The sequence below is a fragment of the Nematolebias whitei genome, chromosome 22, assembly GCF_014905685.2.
Source record: "Nematolebias whitei isolate Nwh7 chromosome 22, NemWhi1, whole genome shotgun sequence".
In the NCBI taxonomy this organism is placed as follows: Eukaryota; Metazoa; Chordata; class Actinopteri; order Cyprinodontiformes; family Rivulidae; genus Nematolebias; species Nematolebias whitei.
Genome location: NC_056519.1, coordinates 26,620,808 through 26,640,715, shown reverse-complemented (window position 1 = coordinate 26,640,715; position 19,908 = coordinate 26,620,808). Strand labels below are relative to the sequence as shown.

The 19,908-nt window shown below is 41.0% G+C and overlaps 1 protein-coding gene across 1 annotated transcript in view; it reads left to right on the top strand.

The window, feature by feature from the left end:
• Positions 1 to 19,908, top strand: part of LOC119428567 (laminin subunit beta-1) — a 200,423-nt gene that overhangs the window by 64,431 nt on the left and 116,084 nt on the right. Inside the window, exons 8-14 of the mRNA XM_037696250.1 lie at positions 4,048 to 4,066; positions 4,120 to 4,232; positions 4,535 to 4,614; positions 8,976 to 9,111; positions 11,752 to 11,910; positions 14,206 to 14,333; positions 16,294 to 16,414. Coding sequence (XP_037552178.1) covers positions 4,048 to 4,066; positions 4,120 to 4,232; positions 4,535 to 4,614; positions 8,976 to 9,111; positions 11,752 to 11,910; positions 14,206 to 14,333; positions 16,294 to 16,414 — 756 coding nt within the window. The remainder of the gene's footprint in view (positions 1 to 4,047; positions 4,067 to 4,119; positions 4,233 to 4,534; positions 4,615 to 8,975; positions 9,112 to 11,751; positions 11,911 to 14,205; positions 14,334 to 16,293; positions 16,415 to 19,908) is intronic.

The following is a 19,908-nucleotide window of genomic DNA, read 5'->3' as shown; positions in this document are numbered from 1 at the left end:
CAATGCAGCTAGCTATCAGGAGATTTTGGAGCACTTCATGCTTCCATCTGCTGAAAAGCTTTATGGAGATGAAGATTTCATTTTTCAGCGCAACCTGACACCTGCTCACAGTGCCAAAACCACTGGTAAATGGTTTACTGACCATAGTATTACTGTGCTCAATTGGCCTGCCAACTCTCCTGACCTGAACCCCATAGAGAACCTGTGGGATATTGTGAAGAGAAAGTTGAGAGACGCAAGACCCAACACTCTGGATGAGCTTAAGGCCGCTATCGAAGCATCCTGGGCCTCCATAACACCTCAGCAGTGCCACAGGCTGATTGCCTCCATGCCACGCCGCATTGAAGCAGTCATTCATGCAAAAGGATTCCTGACCAAGTATTGAGTGCATAACTGAACATGATTATTTGAAGGTTGGCGTTTTTTGTATTAAAAACACTTGTCTTTCATTGGTGGGATGAAATATGCTAATTTTTTGGGACAGGCATTTTGGGTTTTCATGAGCTGTATGCCATAAACATCAGTATTAAAACAATTAAAGACCTGAAATATTTCAGTTGGTGTGCAATGAATCTGAAATATATGAAAGTTTCATTTTTATCATTACAATATGGAAAATAATAACCTTTATCACAATATGCTAATTTTTTGAGAATATATATATGTGTGTGTGTGTGTGTGTGTGTGTGTGTATGTGTATGTATGTATGTATAATCCCTCCTAAAATTCAATCCACATTTAATCACACCTTCTCTTTTTCTCCATTCTCAGTCAGTGAGGTTAATAAACTGTTAAAAGATCTTGATCCTAAAAAATCTGCAGGTCCAGATGAACTTCCACCTTATTTCTTAAGGCTGGCCATTCATATCATCACAGTCCCTGTGACTCACATCTTCAGTCTCTCCATAAGTCAAAACTCCATCCCAGACACTTGGAAAACAGCCTTTGTTCTTCCTTTGCTGAAGGGAGGTGACCCCACCTCACTGAACAACTATCGGCCAATCTCTAAACTCTGCATTTTAGCCAAGGTTCTAGAAAAACTGATAAACTCTCAAATCAAATATTACCTGGACTCGTTTAACGTCTTACCTCGCCTTCAGTCTGGTTTCAGGAAACAACACAGCACAACGACTGCTTCACTGAAGGTTCTTAATGATGTTATTGAAGCACTGGATGTTAAGGATTATTATGCAGCATTTTTCTTAGACCTGTCTAAAACATTTGACAATGTGGATCATAACATCTTATGTCATAAGCTCTCAGAAATAGGTTTCTCAGATCACACCATTGGTTGGTTCACTAACTATCTCTCAGATCGGAGGCAATGTGTTCAACATAATGGTACTTCCTCCAGTTATTTCTCATTCAACAATGTGTACCACAAGGCTCAGTCATAGGACCCACCCTCTTTACAATCTACATAGGTAATGTAGGTCAGAGCATCCTTGACGCATCCATACATTTCTATGCTGATGACACAGTTGTTTATTGTTGAGCTAAAACAGTTGATAAGGCTTTCCAGCTTTTGAAATCTGCATTTAACATCATCCAGACTGATTTGTTCCGCCTCAAACTTGTCCTAAATGCCGGTAAAACCAAAGGGATGCTTTTTTCAAACAGGAAGTCAGTCCCAGAATTTCTTCCTCTGATTTTATCCTCAACTCATGTCCCCATTGAGTTTGTTGATTCCTATAAATGTTTGGGTATCTTGGTCTCTCTTTAAAGCTTCACGTGGAAAACCTAGTAAAGAAACTGAAAGTTAAACTGGGTTTCTTTTTCAGAAACAGATCCTGTCTAACTCTGAGTGCTAGGAAACGCCTTGCATCTGTGACTTTCTTCCCTCCACTGATTACGGTGACATTATTTACATGAACGTTCCTACAAGAACCCTGCAGATGTTGGATGCTGTCTATCATGGTGCACTAAGATTCATAACTGGCTGTGATTATCGTACCCACCACTGCACCCTGTATTCACTGGTTAACTGGACATCATTGACTTCACGCAGACTCTCTTACTGGTACATTTTCATCTTTAAATCACTTCTTGGTCTGCTGCCTTCATACATCTCCTCCTACATGTTTCTGCATGAGTGCAGCTACAGCGTGCACTCTCAGGACATTATTACCTGCAGTGTTCCCTCAGTGAGCACTGAACTTGGCAAAAGGGCCTTCTCCTACTCCGCTCGTTTCCTGGAATAACTTACAAAAAGACCTGAAGTTCTCGTTGTCGCTGTTGTCCATTGTTGTCATCATTCTTTGTTGAAATCAGGTCTCTCTTGTAAATGAGTCCTTGAGGCTCAGTGGGATTAACCTGTCTAAATAAAGGTTGAATGAATGAACATTCTTTCTCACGATGAACAGATGGAAAGTTCTGACTGTAATTCTACATTAATAAAGGCATATTAGTGTAGAGGGATAATGGGGCTGTATATATATTGTAAATTATCAGTTATGAGTTAAGCTCATAAGATATGCATTTATTATGCAAATAACCTCGCTGTGTGGGCACCACCTCTTTTCAGAGGAAAAATCAGTCTCTAACCCCAAATTAAATGTAAACTGAAACGTGAATTCTTTTGTCGTGTTTAAAGGGCATCAAATCAGTTAATACACACAGATGTGCCAAAATAATCACAAATTTAGTTGATTTTATGTATTTTATTACAAAAATAATAATCTATGATATATTTGATGAAGATTATGCATAACAAACAAATGAATAACAAATAGCTTTGTATCAAAGGTCTACTTGATTATTCAAATCAGTGAAACTAAAAAGGCAGATTTTTGGACTGGTTCTTTTTGTGGAGTAGTTACAAATGTGTCTGAAGTGAGCTGTAGTTTGTCTGATGAGATTATTCTGATGCATGATCACCAGAAAGTGCATTGAAGAGTCTCTCTCTCACCAGAACGAGGTGTCAGAATGTTCCATAGCTGCTTAAAATGATACCAGCAAGCTGAGGTGCTCCGGTGACTGAAAGGCTGATTTTTCCTCAAAAGTCACTTATCATCGATTGGAGGGACGAAGGTCCGGCCACTGGCTCTTAAGTCAGCTGGGATTTACCACTCTGCAGGTTCTGCTTCTGGTTCTGCAGGGTTTCTTCTGTTTCTTTTGTCCCGTCTCTGTGCAGAAAGGATGCTTCTCTTCCATGCAAACCTGTGTTTTATTCAGTTCTGAGCTCCAGAAGTGTGTAGCAGAAGTTGAGAAGTAGAAGTGCTTGAAGTAGAAGTGATTGAAGTTGAAGTAGTTGAAGCGCAACTTAACTTAACTGTCTGTGTGTTACAGATTGACTTTGGTCCACCTCTCGGAAGAGGGATGGTCCTAACTCTTGGTCATGTTTTATGAAATCTAAAGTCCATTTTCTTTGTCTGCCTTTAAAAAGTCACTCTTCTTTTAAAAGAGAAAAATAAGACAAATGATTATCTTAAAGAGAGATTACTTAAAACACACATTTTCATGAATAAACATTCAGGTATGACATATTTTGAAATTACATGCAATGTTCATCAAAAGGTGTCGCTGTTCATCTCCTGAAAAGAAAATGTCATTAAACAAAGGGGTTCTCATGGTGTTATCTGCATGGGAACCCATCCTGGGAGTAATACTCCTTTTTGATAAAGGTAAGGTCTCAGCAGATGTTTCAAACTTCGAGGTCAGTTGAACCAAAACTCATTAAACGATCTGTCCGTTTCATGGGAAATGAGTTCATATTGGCAGTGAAGTTAACACAGTGACAGTTTTTGTATTACACTTTCATTAGTGTCAACTAAGAAGTTAGTGCTGAGCTGGACACCTGTAAAGCAAAGTCTGTTTGTTCCCAAGGGAATAGATGCATCTTATTTTAAACAGTTTAAACACAAAACACGTGAATGATGTTTGTTTTAGATGAGGTGAACCCTTTTTTTCTGTTTAAGCTGAGATGAACTGTTTTCTGAGATGAGGTGTTCTTTTCTGATGTGGTGAACTGTTTTTGAGGTGGTGTTCCCCTACATTAGCATAAGAAGCAAACTGGAACAAGTTGTAACTCACACACTCTTTTTATAGCCCACCGCCATGATGGCAGGTACCACCAGAACTTCTTTCGGACTTTTCTAATTACAGTTTTTTTCTTTGCAGCTTGTACCTGCAGCACTCTGGGGACAAGTCCTGGAGGAAACCCCTGTGAGAGCGAAACAGGAAGCTGTTTCTGTAAACGTCTGGTGACAGGACATAACTGTGACCAGTGTGTGGTAAGAAATCACATCCCAGTCCTTCCTTTTACATTTAACCCAAACACTCCATCATAAACTGTGATTTATGTTGCCAAAGTGATACATTTTCAGTTAACTTTTTTTTAAATATTTGAAAGTACATGGGGGGTGTTTATTGTGTGTGCATGTGATAAACAATAGTCTGTATGATTTCCTCACAGCTGGAAATCTGTTTACAGATGGAAACAAGCTGGGAGGTCTGAAAACTATTAACACGCCTCCAAACTTCAGTTCATTGTGTGTGTGTGTGTGTGTGTGTGTGTGTGTGTGTGTGTCTACAGTCTGAACACTGGGGTCTCAGTAACGACATGGATGGCTGCAGACCGTGTGACTGTGATCTAGGAGGAGCCATCGACAACCGGTGAGTGGGAGTGGGTCAGGGGTGGGTTGACTTCTCACCTCCTCGGTCCACTCGGATAATACGAGGTGATCCTGAAGAAGTCTAACCCTGTCTTGAGGAGTTTTCTAAAAGAGCCCTTTTGTCATCGTCCATCTTTCACTTTTTGGCTGTGAAGGAAAATATTTTTGTATCTGTGTGTCTATCGTTTTTGAAATATTTCATGAACCACTTAACAAATTTTAACTAAACTTTCAGAAAGTAACACCAAATGCACATCTACAACTGTGTACCCTTTGTAGTAAACCTGGTAGTATCTGAGACTTATCCCCAACACACACTCTGAGCACTAATAGTTTGTGCATCCTCTTCGTTCCAATAATAAAAATAAAACCAATTTACAAATAGGTTTGTATATAACAGTTAATAAAAACAGGTGTAAAGGACTTAAACAACAGAGATTGAAAAAGGATGAGTAGCACAAAAACACTTCTCTCTGTCATTTATTGTATTTGTTGTTAGTCCAATAAAACTTTTGACTGCAGCCACCTGTAGTGCGCACGTGCAATTTTACACCTGAAGTATTTCACACCTCCACAGAGGGATCCTCTGAACATCAGGAACCTTCAGTGTCTGAGAGACCGGGGGCTGCTGTTGTGAATGGCCGAATTTCAGCAGAAAGCTGCGGTTTCACTCAAAAAGCGCATTGTATAAACTGGACCTAAAAGTATGAAACATAGGGGCTGAATCGACTAGTTGACTAGACGACTTCAGGGCATCTCGTGAAATGTTTTAATTTCACATTAACTAGTCGCAGTCAGTGGGTGTGTCACGTGATTGGCTCGGCCGCTGGCTACAAAACTGATTCTTCCAAGCAGATGGAAGGAGAGAAGCAGGCCAAGTCTTCCCAAACAGGTAGAAATTCATCAACAGTGTGGAAGTATTTCACTAAAGATTATGTTGTTTTTAGTTTCTTTTTATTTAATTCACTAAATAAAATAAAAACAGGCATGCGCTCCACCAGCGAATTCACCACCGCTCACCCCACCATGTGTGTATTAGTTGCTGTACACACCACCGGCGGATAGTTTTTATTTTTATTTTATTTAATCCACTAAATAAAATAAAAACGGGTGTCCACCACCGGAGAATCCACCATGCATCACGTGCAGTGTACACCTCGCACCACCACCGGTAGAGAATCCACAACTGCCACGGTGGTTTATTTTATTTGGTGGATTAAATAAAATAAAACTTAACTTTTGCAGCTTAATAGTTTTGGTTTTCCTGTTACTTATTTGCAGTATGATAAATGGTGGGAGCATAAATATACGCTCCCAATGTTTTGTTGTTCTTTTTTGGTAAATAATAAATTACTTTTTTTAGTGTCTTGAGTTCCTATGACGTCATCAACTAGTCGACACTAACTATTATCATGTTAATGTCGACTTTAAAAAATATGTAGTCGTTCAGCCCCTAATGGAACACAAAAATGCTCAAAATTAAAGAAATAAAGCATTATGAAATACATATCTAAGCACATTATTATGAAAAATGTTCATTTTTATTCTTTTATTTCATAATTGTGTTTTTCATGATAGCTTATTTATTTCATAATGACTCTTCAGGAGAATGACTTCAGCTGTCAATCAAGGTAAGTGGGTTGGACCAGCACGTCCCCTGCTCACTGATACAGCTATCATAGCAGCTAGCAAGTCCTCCCATGCGCGCTCTTGTGACACCAATTGATTTTTGGCAGCCCACCACTTTTTGTCACGACATCTGTATCTTCTGAGAATGTAATCCTCTCAGTTTGATCTGCTAAAGTTACCTGAGCTGAACGAAGTTCATGAAACTCTGCCATTCATCATGACTGTTGACCTAGCAAGTAGCTGCTAGCTGCTATGCTAGCTATCAGTGAGCAGGTATTCAGGAAAACTAATGATCAGCCAGTGGGCGTGCAGGTCCAACCCACTGACGTTGATTGACAGCTGAAGTAATTCTGAAAATTCAGCTGAAAAGAGTCATTATGAAATACATAAGCTATCATGAAAAACACAATTATGAAATAAAACAATAAAAATTAACATTTTTCTTATTTCTTAATGTTTTATTTATTTATTTAATTTTGAGCATGTTGGTGTTCCATATAAAAGAACCATATATTCCATCTCTAGTGCACAAGAATCCATTTGGTGACTTGTTTGGCTCTTGGTAGCCAACAAGTCAAATGTCTTTAAGCTCAGACTTCTATAGAGAATGGCTTCAGAAATATATATATACATTAGTCCCTCACTATTTCGCGGTTTGTTTATCGCAAACTTGCTCTATTGCGGTTTTTCAAAGTAAGAGTGGACATGACACACAATAGGCTGATGGATGGATGAGCTGCATGATCAGCATGGAATTTTCATTTGAAATAAATTTAAAATTATTTAGCACCTGCAATACCTGTGTGCAGCCCAGTCCCTTGTCCTGTCCACAATGCCGGACAGGACAAGGGAAAAAAAAAAAAGGATAAACTATCCTGATACAGCTGATCAGCTGTTCTCGGTGCAGAGGGGATAAGTGGACGTGGCCAAGAGCGCTTGCAGGTGGCAAAGAGCAGAGGAGGCAGGGAGCTGAAATCATGACATTCTGTGTCTTTTAGAGTTTAGAAACATTGTTTAAAACATTGCAAGAATGTGGGAAGGATTTAACATGCTCATATATATACATATATATACACACACACTAAAATAAACTACTACTTACTACTTGTACTACTATTTCTACGTCGCGGCTTTTCACTTATCACGGGTCTTAAGGGTACAGATCCCCAGCGATAAATGAGGGAATACTGTATTCATCTTCTTAAAATCATCCATCCATCCATTATCTTTTCCTGCTTCTTCCTTTTCGGGTCACGGTGGTCACTGGCGCACATATCCAGCTGTCACTGTGCGAGAGGCGGGGGACACACTAGGGCTGAGTACCGAACCGAGGTTCTTTTATAGCACCGTCTGAACTGCACCGGTCAGTATACGTATTGAATTGTCACTCTTTTTTCGTGTCAAGTTTCGGTATAGGCTGTAAAGTGTCACGTGGTTTCAGCACGCCGGCAGGTAAAACACAGACATATGACAAACAGACTACATGTTTACACCCAAAGCTGTATAGAGCTGTCGTATAGCTGTATGTCTATGGTGCTGGTGACGCCCGCAGACAGGGTTCACGTGTGCAGCGCGTGTGTTGTCGAACGACTTCGACAACGCATGCAACTTTATGCTTACGAGAAGAAAGTTGCTCCGTGTTTTTCTGCAAGGAGAGAGAAGGACAGCAGCCTCCCCTCCTCCTCGCTCAGCATTAAAGTCAGCCTGTGAGTGTTGTTAAAAAATAAAACTCACAATTTGTACTGTAATGTGTCACATAATTTTATTCTTGTTAGAATTAATATTAATTACAAAATTGTTACCGAAAAAAGAACCGTCCAGGAACCGATACTGAAGTGAAAGTACCGACACCGGTACCAATTTTTTTAGAAAGGTACCCAGCCCTAGGACACACTAGACAGGTCTCCAGTCCAAATGTAATATAGGTCAAAATGCTTAGTTTCCTTTTCCATGCTGAAAACAAAGACATTGAATTTCACAGGAGATTCTCTGGTTCATAGCAATGCTTTTCTGGTGTGCACAAGTAATGTTCGCTGTGCACACAAGGTAAGTAGTTTAGTTTCTTGTGCACCAAACTGTTTCCTGTCATCTGGTTGGGAGCCGATTCTAGGAGTGAGGGAAGAGTATAGAAATTTACAAGACCTGAGTTTTGGATCAGTACACAACACCAGGAACGATTTAAACAGTTTATTAGAGAATAGCTGCTGGTGGAGGTCCGGGTCCAAGGGGAGGGCCGGTCTGTTAAGATGGAGAAGTTAGTTGAAGTTAGTCGGTACTGTGGTCAGAAAGCAGAATCCAGATCCAGAAAGGGGCAGGCAAGGCGAGGAGTTTGTGGTACAGGCAGAGGGTCAAAACAAGGCAAGGAAACAAGACTGCGGTAGTAACCCTGGGCATCTACTGGCTTGAGGGTTTTCGATAATCTGGCACTGGGTGAGAGAAAGAGCTGAGCTTAAAAAAAGGAGCAGAGCAGGTGGAACTAATGAGTGCTGATGAGGGACTGAGCAGAGGAGGTGTGGTGCAGGGAAATAGGAGATGAGGAAGGGCGATAGGTATTACTGGACTGAAAAGATGAAAACTAAACTAGACTGTGGAATACAAGGGCAAAAAACGTGACAAGAAATGCTAATATTCTTAATGTAATATGAGCCCTCGGTGGCGTCCAGCATGTTGTCAGAAAACATTTTTACAGCTGTGTTTCAATGATAACTCCTTTCCTATCCTGTTTGTCTGCAGGTGTGATCAGGTAAATGGTCAGTGCGTCTGCAAAGATCACATGTTTGGTCGTCGCTGCGACCAGGTTGAGTCTGGGTTCTACTTTATTGCTCTGGATCACTACACCTATGAAGCTGAAAATGCCAAGTTTGGACCTGTGAGTAACTGTTAAGACTCGAACCTTTGACCTTTCATGAACTAGAAGCTGTTTGAACTTTGTTTTATTTTGAAGGTCCTCTCCCACATGAAAAGAAGTTAAAAAGATTACCACAAAAAGACAAAAATCAATTAAATAGACACCAAAACAGTCGAAACTTTTAGTATAACTGGGGCATTTACAAAATTAATTTATTAAGATATAGATAAAAACTAATTTTCAGAAGATCAAATCTTTTTTTAAAAACTCGGTATGGAACTATTTTATTACAAAAAAGGTTAAATTGTGACATCTGGACAAGTTTCTTTAAGGGAGAAACATTTCACCTTTCATCTGAAAGACTTCATCAGTCTGCAGCCTGCCAACCAGATCTGGACCATATAAATAGCACCTCCTTGATGTGTTTCAAGCCAACCTCCTCGTGAATTCCCAGAAACTGGCTTCTAACACATGCAAATGTGTTGAAGCTGGTTGCAAATGTTGAAGGACGTACACAAATCTTGGTCATACCAAACACACCAACAGAACCACATAATCTGTAAAAACCAGAGAAGAGATCCTGAGGTTCCCAAACCAGACACCCTCCTCTCCATGACTGTGCCTTGAGATCCTGTCGGTGAACACCACAAACAGAATCGTAGACGAGGGACAGCCCTGATGAAGTCCAACCTGCACCAAAATTGAGCTCGACTTTGTGCCAAGAATGTGGACACAGTGTTGGCTTTAATCATGTAGGAACCAAATAGTCCTCAATAGTGACCACGATATCTCATACACTAACAGCACATCCCACAAAATGCCTCTAGGAACACAGTTGCAAGTCTTCTCCAAATCCGCAAAACATAAATTATCATGACCCCCGTAGCAACTAGACAAGAGTGAGATCTAGTCCACTTTTTCCTGACCAGGGTGAAAGCCACACTGCTTCTTCGGGGCGGCTGTGGCTGAGTGGTTAGAGCAGTTGTCCTCCAATGCGAGAGTTGGAGGTTCGAACCCACCAGCAGTCACATGCCGAAGTGTCCCTGGGCAAGACACTGAACCCCTCATAGCCTCTGATGTGTGTCCCATCAGTGTATGAACGTGATCTAAAAGCACTGATTAGTCTCATTAGAATGATTTGTTCAATTAGCTTTGTAGAGATCTAGTAGAGTGCTGTATGAAGGGCTAAATGAGGACACAGATTGTTGTAAAGAGCTTTGAGTATCTTGAAATAAGATAGAAAGGTGCTATATAAGTACAGTCCATTTACCATTTACCATTCTCCTGAATCTGAGGTTTGATAATCAGCTGAAGCCTCTCTCTAAACACCGTACAGTAAACTTTCCAAAGGAGGCCGAGAAGTGTGATCCATTGAGTGTTGAAACGCATTCTCTGGTCCCCATTTAAAAAACCAGGGACCGCCATGCGGCTCCGCTGCTCTACTGGAGTTGTCCCTGTCAATTACAGGACATTGAAGAGACATCTCAACAATGTCCAGATCCTGTTGACCTGAACTGAGAATTTTGTCAGACGTGTACCCCAAAAAACAAAAGTCAGCAAATGACTCTTATTAGCTTCTCTACAATAAATCCCTGTTGATTCATTTGAGTACTACCATGGTCTTTCTGACAAAGTTCAGACATGTACAAATGTTTTGAAATAAAGTGTTCAGATGGCTGATAAAAGTCTAACAAGGTTTTATTGTAGGTGAATATTGCAAAGCCTCTTTGGATACTCATGTCTGTTTTATATCATTTTAACTATGACGTAACAAGCGACTTTTGACAAACTCGAGAAACAACGTATTGATTTAAAATTTGGCCCAACCTCATGTAAACATCACAGAGGAAGTTTGGCATCAGTAAGACAAATGTCTCAGTAATTTTATTTAAGCTGCATAATTTTTTGATACAGTAGTCCCTCATTTATCGTGGGGGATCCATACCATGAAGACAAGATAAGTGAAAAACTGCAAAGTAGTAAGTAGTAGTTTATTTTATTATATATATATATATATGGTGTTTTAAACCCTTCCCACACTATTGCAGTATTCTAAACAATGTTTCTAAACCCTAAACGCTCTAAAAGAGCACAGAATGTCATGATTTCAGCTCCCTGTCTCCTCTGCTCTTTGCGACCTACAAGCGTTCTTGGCCACGCCCACTTTTCCACTCTGCATGGTGAACAACTGATCAGCTGCAGCAGGAAGTTTATCCTGCAGTTCTGGGCTGCACAAATGTGCAGCAGGTGCTAAATAATTTAAAATAATTTATTTTAAGTAAAAATTTAATGCTGATCGTGCAGCTCATCCCATCAGTCAGTCAATTGTGTGTCAAGTCCAAACTTATTTTGAAAGACCACAATAGAGCGAATCCGCGATAAATGAACCGCAAAGTAGCGATAGACGACTGTGCCTCTATTGAGTTTAAAACAAAAATGAAGATTTTTTTCTGTTGTTTCTGTGTATTTTTTTTTTTTACATTTCTATGCGTACCATTACCTTTAATTTCACAAAGAATATCATTATATTTGTTTTAAAATTTGAAATATTTTTTCTAGATTTTAGCATCTCAGAAACCTAACAGTTGTTCTTTGATTTCTTCCTAGCTAAAATAGTTTTTGGTCAAGGTCTCATTGGGTTTTATCCTTGTGTCTCTGTAGGGAGTGATGGTGGTCCCGAGGCCACACCCGTATGATCACAGTCCCACCTGGACAGGTACTGGTCTGGTCAACGTTCCAGAGGGGGCCTACCTGGAGTTCTCTGTAGACAATATTCCCCATTCCATGGAGTATGACATCGTCATCCGCTACGAGCCTCAGGTAAAATGGGCTCTTCCCACCAACTTTTAAGCTTTTAGCTCAACACCCCTGAAAAATAAAGAATCTATCATAAATTTGTGATTATATAAAATTCTCAAACTTCAGACTTACTGACATTGCATTTAGAAAATAGTTAAATGATAAGTGGCTCAAATAAACAAAGTGTTCCCTAATTAATTTCAGACTGTAGTTTCACCAAAAAGACATGTTGACCTCATTAAATCTAAGTCAATCAGCAGCTCCTATCTGGTTTTTCAGCACCACTGTGTTTTATCAAGACAATTGGGGGAAGGAGTACTGTAATCAGTCCTGCTTTAAGATTGAGGAAACAGGTTTTGGTGGTATATGTTCAGTTCTCCCCAATCCTGAGGCCTCATGTACAAAAACTTGTGTGCAGTTCCTACTGAAACATGGCGTACGCTTAAATCGAGAAAACAGCTTACACACAAATTAATCCAGATGTATGAAACCGTGCATACACATGAATCCAGACACACTTCTTTTGTACATCCCAATCAACGTGGAATTGAGTGCACATGAGGGAATACCTGACTCCTCCCTTGACAAGCCTATATTTAAATATGCAGATAGATTTCAAACTGATCTGCACCTGAGGAATCCCCTCTCTATGCTATCTTATAGCATGTCTACACACGGTAAAAAATGAACTTCATTGAATGTGAGTTGGAGACGCTTCTAAATGAGGTAGAAACACGTAAAACATTCTGTTTGGCACACTGTCCTCTGGCATTAGTACCAAGGGCAACAGGAGTGAGTGGGGCAGAAGCTGTAAATGCTGTGGGGTCAGAGCAGTGTGCACCTGCAGAAATTTAGAAAAAATGGTCAGACATAAAGGTGGATGTGAAGCGGAGGACAACTGCCCATTGCTTCTTACATGGACAACACTGTGTGTTTAGTAGTTATGTCAGTAAACGCCTCAGCCTTTCTCTGACACACTGCTGCATTCACTTACAGAGACAACCAGGGGCTTGGTAGAACGCTTTGAAACTGTAGTTTAATCAACAAAAAACAGGAAGTCACTCACTTGAACCACTGACTAGAGATTCACTAATGATACGGTGAAGACAGGATGATATGTGGGGGCGAACAGGGTCCATGCACATCAGGGGGATTAATCTAAGGACGATTAAATAAATTTACTCCCCAAGAAGCCACCTATCCTGCACCGTGCCAGCTTGTAGTCTGTTCCAACCATGCTGTTCATTAGAATGAATGGATGGTGTGTTGAGGCCACCTCGTCAACATCTTGGTTAGTTTCTTCTGAGCATCACATATAATTTTCACATTGATTGATTGAAAATATTTCCTGTTAACATAAACACATTCATCCTGTGATGGTGCTTTTATAGAAATGTGTGTGCAGTCTATAGCTCTGGTTACATTAAGAAAACCGGCTGTTACTGTCACTTTAATGTTGGTCTGTTCAACTGTACAGCAGTGAACTTGATCTACCTACAGATAATTACATCCCACACAGTTGGCATGGCCCAGCTCAGGATCCACTGGCACAGTCCTGATCAGTCTGCCAGCTCCTATAGCAACTCCTGTTGCTATAGGAACCCCAGTGTGGTCAGCAGCTGGATGTAGCAGCAAATGGCTCCTCATTGTGTCGCGCTTCAAGACCAGCTGCAGCTCCAAGCACAGCTCCAATAGGACCTTAGAATCCTGAAACGGCTGATGAGCCCATCGTCATCGTGGGCCAGAAAATCCTCTCTGTCTCTAAATACACGCTCTCTGCGTGTTGTGCCATTTGCTATATCCTTTAATGAGGCTAAAGTCAGAGTCAGAGTCAGAGTCAGAGTTTCTTTATTGTCATTCACACCTCATGTGGTACATGTGGTGGAGCGAAATTATGTACACGGGGTCCCAGTTACATCCAACAATAAAATGTCTAAGAAAAACAGTAATAACATCTAAGATATGAACTAAGAAAAACATCAACTAAATATACACTAAGCACTCATAACATAAAACATTGAACATCAGCACAAACATGAACATGAGTCTGTGAGCAGATGTGCACGCATGAACACATCAACATTGAAACAGATCAGCAGCAACATGAAACAGATCAGCAGCAACATGATATGATTTTTCACAGTGATTATTCTAGTTAGATATTCATGAGTCTAACAGCCTCAGGGTAGAAGCTGTTCCTCAGTCTAGTGGTTCTACACTTAATGCTCCTTAACCTCCTTCATAAAAGTATTTTATGCACCACTTTGTTGTCACTTTTTAATTTTTTTATGTCACTTTAATGGTTTGGATTTGTAGCTTCCGGACCAATGGGAGGAGGTTCTGATGACAGTGTTGAGACCTGGACCAATCAAAGCTGACAGCCGCTGTGTCAACACTGTACCTGACGAGGACAACCAAATGATCTCACTCCACCCAAGCTCACGGTCAGCAGACAGCATCATTAATCTAAAAAAATTTAGCTTAAGTCAGAATGACTGGTGCTGGATCAACAATCCATCCCATTTCATTCACATTATAGGGTTTGTAGATTCTGCTGAATGTTTCAGGTTAACTGCAAGTTTGAGAGAAATGCATTCCAATCAGTCTTAGAAACATGATTTAAGGAATTGTGTAACATTGTTTGGCCTCACAACAGAAAAGATCCCAAATAAAAGTTATTGAAACATGAGGTAGATGTTGCAGTTTTAGTTAAGGAAGCAACTCTGCAAGAGTTAAAATGTGCAGGGGCTGCGGCAGCTTAGTGGTCAGTGCTGTTGTCTTGTAATACTGAGGTTGTGGATTTGACATAAGCTTCACAATAATTATATGTGAAGAGGACGTGTCCTCCCACATTTAAAAAATATTCATTCGGAACACCCCCCCCCCCCCCCCACACACACACACACACACACACACACACACACATATGCCATGAAATATTAGTTCACCCAGCACTGTTTCTATTGCTACGTGAACAAATTCATTCCACTTGATGAAGAAGGTGAGTTGCATTCGGGCCCAAAAAATCCGACCCGACCGGGCCCCAGCCCGTAACCATCATTTCTGAACCCAAACCCGACCTGACGAATTAACAGTAATTACAGGTCTGAACCCGAAAAAAAAACCTGACATTTTTAATTAAGCTTTGACTGCTTATATAGTTATTAATGGTTGGCAGACACACGTGGCAGAGTAAAAGGGGCAGAAGATCGGAGCTGAGGGGGCGTTTGTCCTTTCATGGCCGTCAAAGCGCTTTAAATCCCTGCTTCTGCTGCATTCTGCATTATTCAGACACGGACCCTGCTCTGACATGTCGGATATTTTGGGATCTCACCTGTTTGGGTCATCGGCCGTGTGCGTCCACTGAGTGCAGTGGCTGAACGTCCATTTGGGTTTTGATGGATAGCTGCTTGGCAGTATAGTCCCATCTGAAGCTTAAATGATTTTTTAAAACCTCTTTCAAGGCTGGTCTGCACGTGGTCAAATGGCCACATGCTGACCGTTTAGTGATTGTATGGCACGCCATGTTGCCATAATTGGATCGTCAGCCGCGCACATCCTCTGACGCAATCAAAAGTCTGACACCGAGCTCCGGGTTTGGGTTAGAAATGACAGCTCTATGGAGAATACTCAAACCATGAAAAATCCACTCTGGGTTTTCCTTGTTACCTACAACAAACCCACACCACATGCAGAGTTTCTCCTCAGTCATCTGCCTTGAATCCGCTCACAGGGGGGTGGAGGGGGAGACACCTCTGTTTTGCATGCAAGCTTAGCGCCATGTTAGTTCTGGCAGTTGTTGACGGGGGTTAGGATGGAAGTGTGAATATGTGTGAGAGAAGCAGAGCACTATGTCTGTAGCATATTAGTTAACATGCCTGTATTGTGCCCCCACCAGCTTAGTGCTGGGGGGGGCGCATACTAGGATGCTTGAGAGAAGCGGAGCGTGCTCCTTCACACAAGGAGAACTGTTGATCAGACTACGTCTTGTACTGTGCTACTTAACATAGTTATTGAATCAAGTGTTTACTTATTTAGGTAAACGTAGACGATTAATAACTAATTAAAATACACCAGAATGCAGGATAAGGCATCTACGTTATTCAAAATTTTCTGGAGGAGGACCCCCCCCCCCACACACACACACCAGTGTGTCCCCCACACATTACAAATACTTCTGACACCAATGGGGTTTGAGCTCAGGCTGCATCAGGAAGGGCATCTGGCATATAACAACTGCCAAATCTTTCATGTGAGGTTGCTCTCTGTGGTGACCCCTGAAGAAGGGAGCAGCTTAAAGAAACTTACTATGTTAAGTCATGAAGAAGTAATTCATGTTTTAATCTGACATGTTTCAGTATTTCAGCAATGAACTAATAGAGGATGCTAACTTTGTGTCTACAGGTATGTGGTTCTTCCAAGGCCAGTTTGTTTCGAATCTGGTTTGAACTACACCATCCGTCTCAGTTTGCCGCTGTACTCGGCCCTCAGTAATGTACACTCCCCGTACACACTCATTGACTCGGTGAGGAAACCCCCAATTCAACTATGACTTGAACACACAGTAACAATCAGAGTGAATAAATAATGAAGTACTAATCAGGGTGGAAAAATGTCAATTGAATACGTAATAATTGGTCAGAATTAAAAGGTCAGCATTCCTGGAAGGAATGCATATCGCCCATCACCTTTTTTGTCTAATATCTAGATGAGGATTATCTTATGTTGAGAAATAAAATTGTAGACATTTTTAATCAAATGTTTAAAATTTGTGTGATCTCATTTAATGTCACATTCATAGTATTAGTTGTGAATGACTAACTGCTACTAACACAACAAATTTTAGCACAAAATCTCTAAAAGTGACTGAATACCGGTAATTGCTGTTTTTATGTTGGTTAAAACAAATGGTGTTCGTCTTGAAAACAGTTTGCCACTCCATCCTATGATTCATGATATATTTTGCTAACAGAGTTGACTGCAATGGCAACATTTTAAACATAGACCTCACACCATCTTTTATTGCTCAGGATATGTGTTAGATATCAGTTCTGACTATTATCATGGGGCGGCTGTGGCTGAGTGGTTAGAGCAGTCGTCCTCCAATGCAAGAGTTGGGGGTTAGATTCCACCAGCAGTCACATGCCGAAGTGTCCCTGGGTAAGACATTGAACCCCTCATTGCTTCCTATGTGTGTCCTATCAGTGTATGAATGTGATAAAGCTCTGATTATTCTTTGTAGAGATCTAGCAGAGTGCTGTATGAATGAGGCACAGATTATGTTGTAAAGCATTTTGAGTATCTTGATAAGATAGTAGAGCGCTTTATAAGTACAGTCCATTGACCATTTATTGTACGAAAATTAGTAAATTTGAAATTTCTATTCAGTTTATTTGTCGTCAATTTACAGCAAATGTAGTCTCAAGGCTCTGTAAAAAAATATGCGACAAGGTCCTGGAGAACCTACGTGTCCAGCTGAGACGCATGCTGTGGGGTACGTCATGGATCCGTGGGGAGTGTAGCAGCTGATGTGCCTCTCAGTCCTGCCTCAGGAGGATGTTGAAGGACCTATACCTGGACCTACTATTCTATGTTCATCTGTCTCTCCTTCCTGTCCTCTCAACCAGCCGGTCAAAGCAGATGGCCGCTTGTCCTGAGCCTGGTTCTGCTGGAGGTTTCGTCCTTTTAAAAAGGAGTTTTTCCTTTCCACTGTTGCCACTGTGCTTGCTCAGGATGGGAGACTGCAACAAAGCCAAGATTCAACTTGTCTGCTGGATTCCTTAGATAGAGAACTTTACTAATTGGCTTTTATGTATGTGAATGTTTCTGTAAAGTGCCCTGAGACAACTTTGTTGTGATTTGGCACTATATAAATAAACTGAATTGAATTGAATTGAAGATGTTTACATATTTGGAATTATGATAGCAGGGACTCTGCTTTTTGGCATCGGCGGGGCTCTGTTTTATCGACTTTTGAAAAAGACATCGGCAGCTGTTTCGTCCATGGAAAAGCTTCCGAGTCAGTGTGAAGGTTTGGTCCGTGCTATAAGAACTCTAAATCAACTGGTTTACGAGCTAAACCATAAGGTGGAGGCGATTTATGAGAATCGCAGGCCACCTGCGGCTTCTGGGGCTCGTCAGCGTGGTGGGATCGACCTTGAGGGAGACTCATAGCATGGATCAGTGGAATGGATTCCTACAATTAGGCCTTTTTGGAACCAGAACGTCCAGATGGACTCAAGGCTGGAAAAAAGTAATCTGTCTGCCTGAAGAAAAACAACAATCAAGCTTATCTGAATCTGACTCCCCGATGGCCTCGGAGACGGGCCGACTATTAAATTTCTCCTGGGTCATGGGTAACCAAGGAAGAAAGCTTCTTCTATTACCCCCCCCCCCCCCCTCCCCGAGAACTTTCTGTGCAAGCTTATCAGAACTGTCGGCTGAAACAACATCCTCAGAAACTGTGGCTGATCCGAAAAGCGCTCATAGACTAATCTCAACACCTCGGCATCAAATGCATATGTAATCATATTTTAATTGTGCTTGCTGGTAGAGTTTTTTTGATGTCTCAACTCGTGTCCTGATAGACAAGATGTGAAAGATCTTTTGTTGTAATACCACTCTCTACCCTCATGTTTCTCCCGCTTTTCCTATCTAAGATTATTATCTGACAAGGATAAGAAAGGCAGCAGCAGCTTCGTGCACTCCGTCCATCTTCCGGATGACTGCATGTGCATGTTCTCGTTGTATCTCGGTGCAATGATAATAAAGCTTATTCTGATTCTGATTCTGAAAATATAGACATACATTATAAAATTAGTAAGTTATCTTGGGAAGCCAGGAGATTACATCAAATCTCCACTTCGTTGGAACCTTCCATCCTGAGCAAGCACAAAAGTGACAGTGGAGAGGAAAAAATCATTTTAAATAGGAAGAAGCCCCCAAGCAAAAACAGGCCCAGGAGAGGCTGCCATCTGCATCGACTGGCTGGAAAAGGGAGGACAAGAAACCAATCCAGACAAACACATGCTGGTTCAGATGTACTACCTATGGTGAAGAAGACAAAGATAAACACACATTAATGATAAAAAACTATTGCAAATACTAGCATGAACAATAGAGCACATAAAGATAGTAACAGAGTGAAGAAATGTGGTCAGTTTGTCCTCCAGCAGTCTAAGCCTGTAGCAGCATAACTAAGGGATAGCTCAGGAAACCCAAGCCATCCCTAACTATAGGAGTTATCAAAAAGGAAAGACCGTACTTGCTGCCGTACATGTCGCACTGCCTTATAAGTCGCATCAGTCCAAATATGTCTAATAAAGTGGAAAAAAAAACCCAAATATGTTGCTTTGCCGTATACGTCGCATCTATTATGCGTCACCGCTGACAACCCAGAAATGTGGGCCGGTGTTGTGCCAAAAATCGATTGGCTGCCAAATGGCGGCCACGGGAATGTGCACGGGAGGACTTTAACAAGAATTTAACAAGATTAACACTTAAAAACAATTATTTGTTTACTTGATATTATAGTAAAGGTGTGTCTCATTCTAACTTTTGCTTAATAAATGCACTTTGACGGTGAAATCAGCTGCATTTCCAGCTGAAATGCAGCTGATTTGATGTTTGCTCAAAGAGTTCCATAGCGAGACGAAGGTGACTTGGTATGGCAAGCCAAGTGTCTCATTAATAGCCACTTTTACCTATTAATGAGACACTTGGCTTGCCATATTAGTCAAGGGCCCTCTAGTGGCTAAAAATGGTAGTGTTCAGTATTTTAATTCAGAATGGATGAAATCATCAGATCAAGCCAAAAACAACAAAGTCCATGCTCAATAATCCAGGTATAAAATCCAACATTTTTCAGTCAGGTCATCTGGACAGTTTCTTTTTTGTGCTGAAACGTTTTGCTTTCGATCCAGAAGGCTTCATCAGGCTTCATTGTTTTCAACCAGTTTGACAAGACTGTCACCAAGGAAGAGGGCCGGCAATGGAGGAGGGGCGTACCAAAGAGACCAT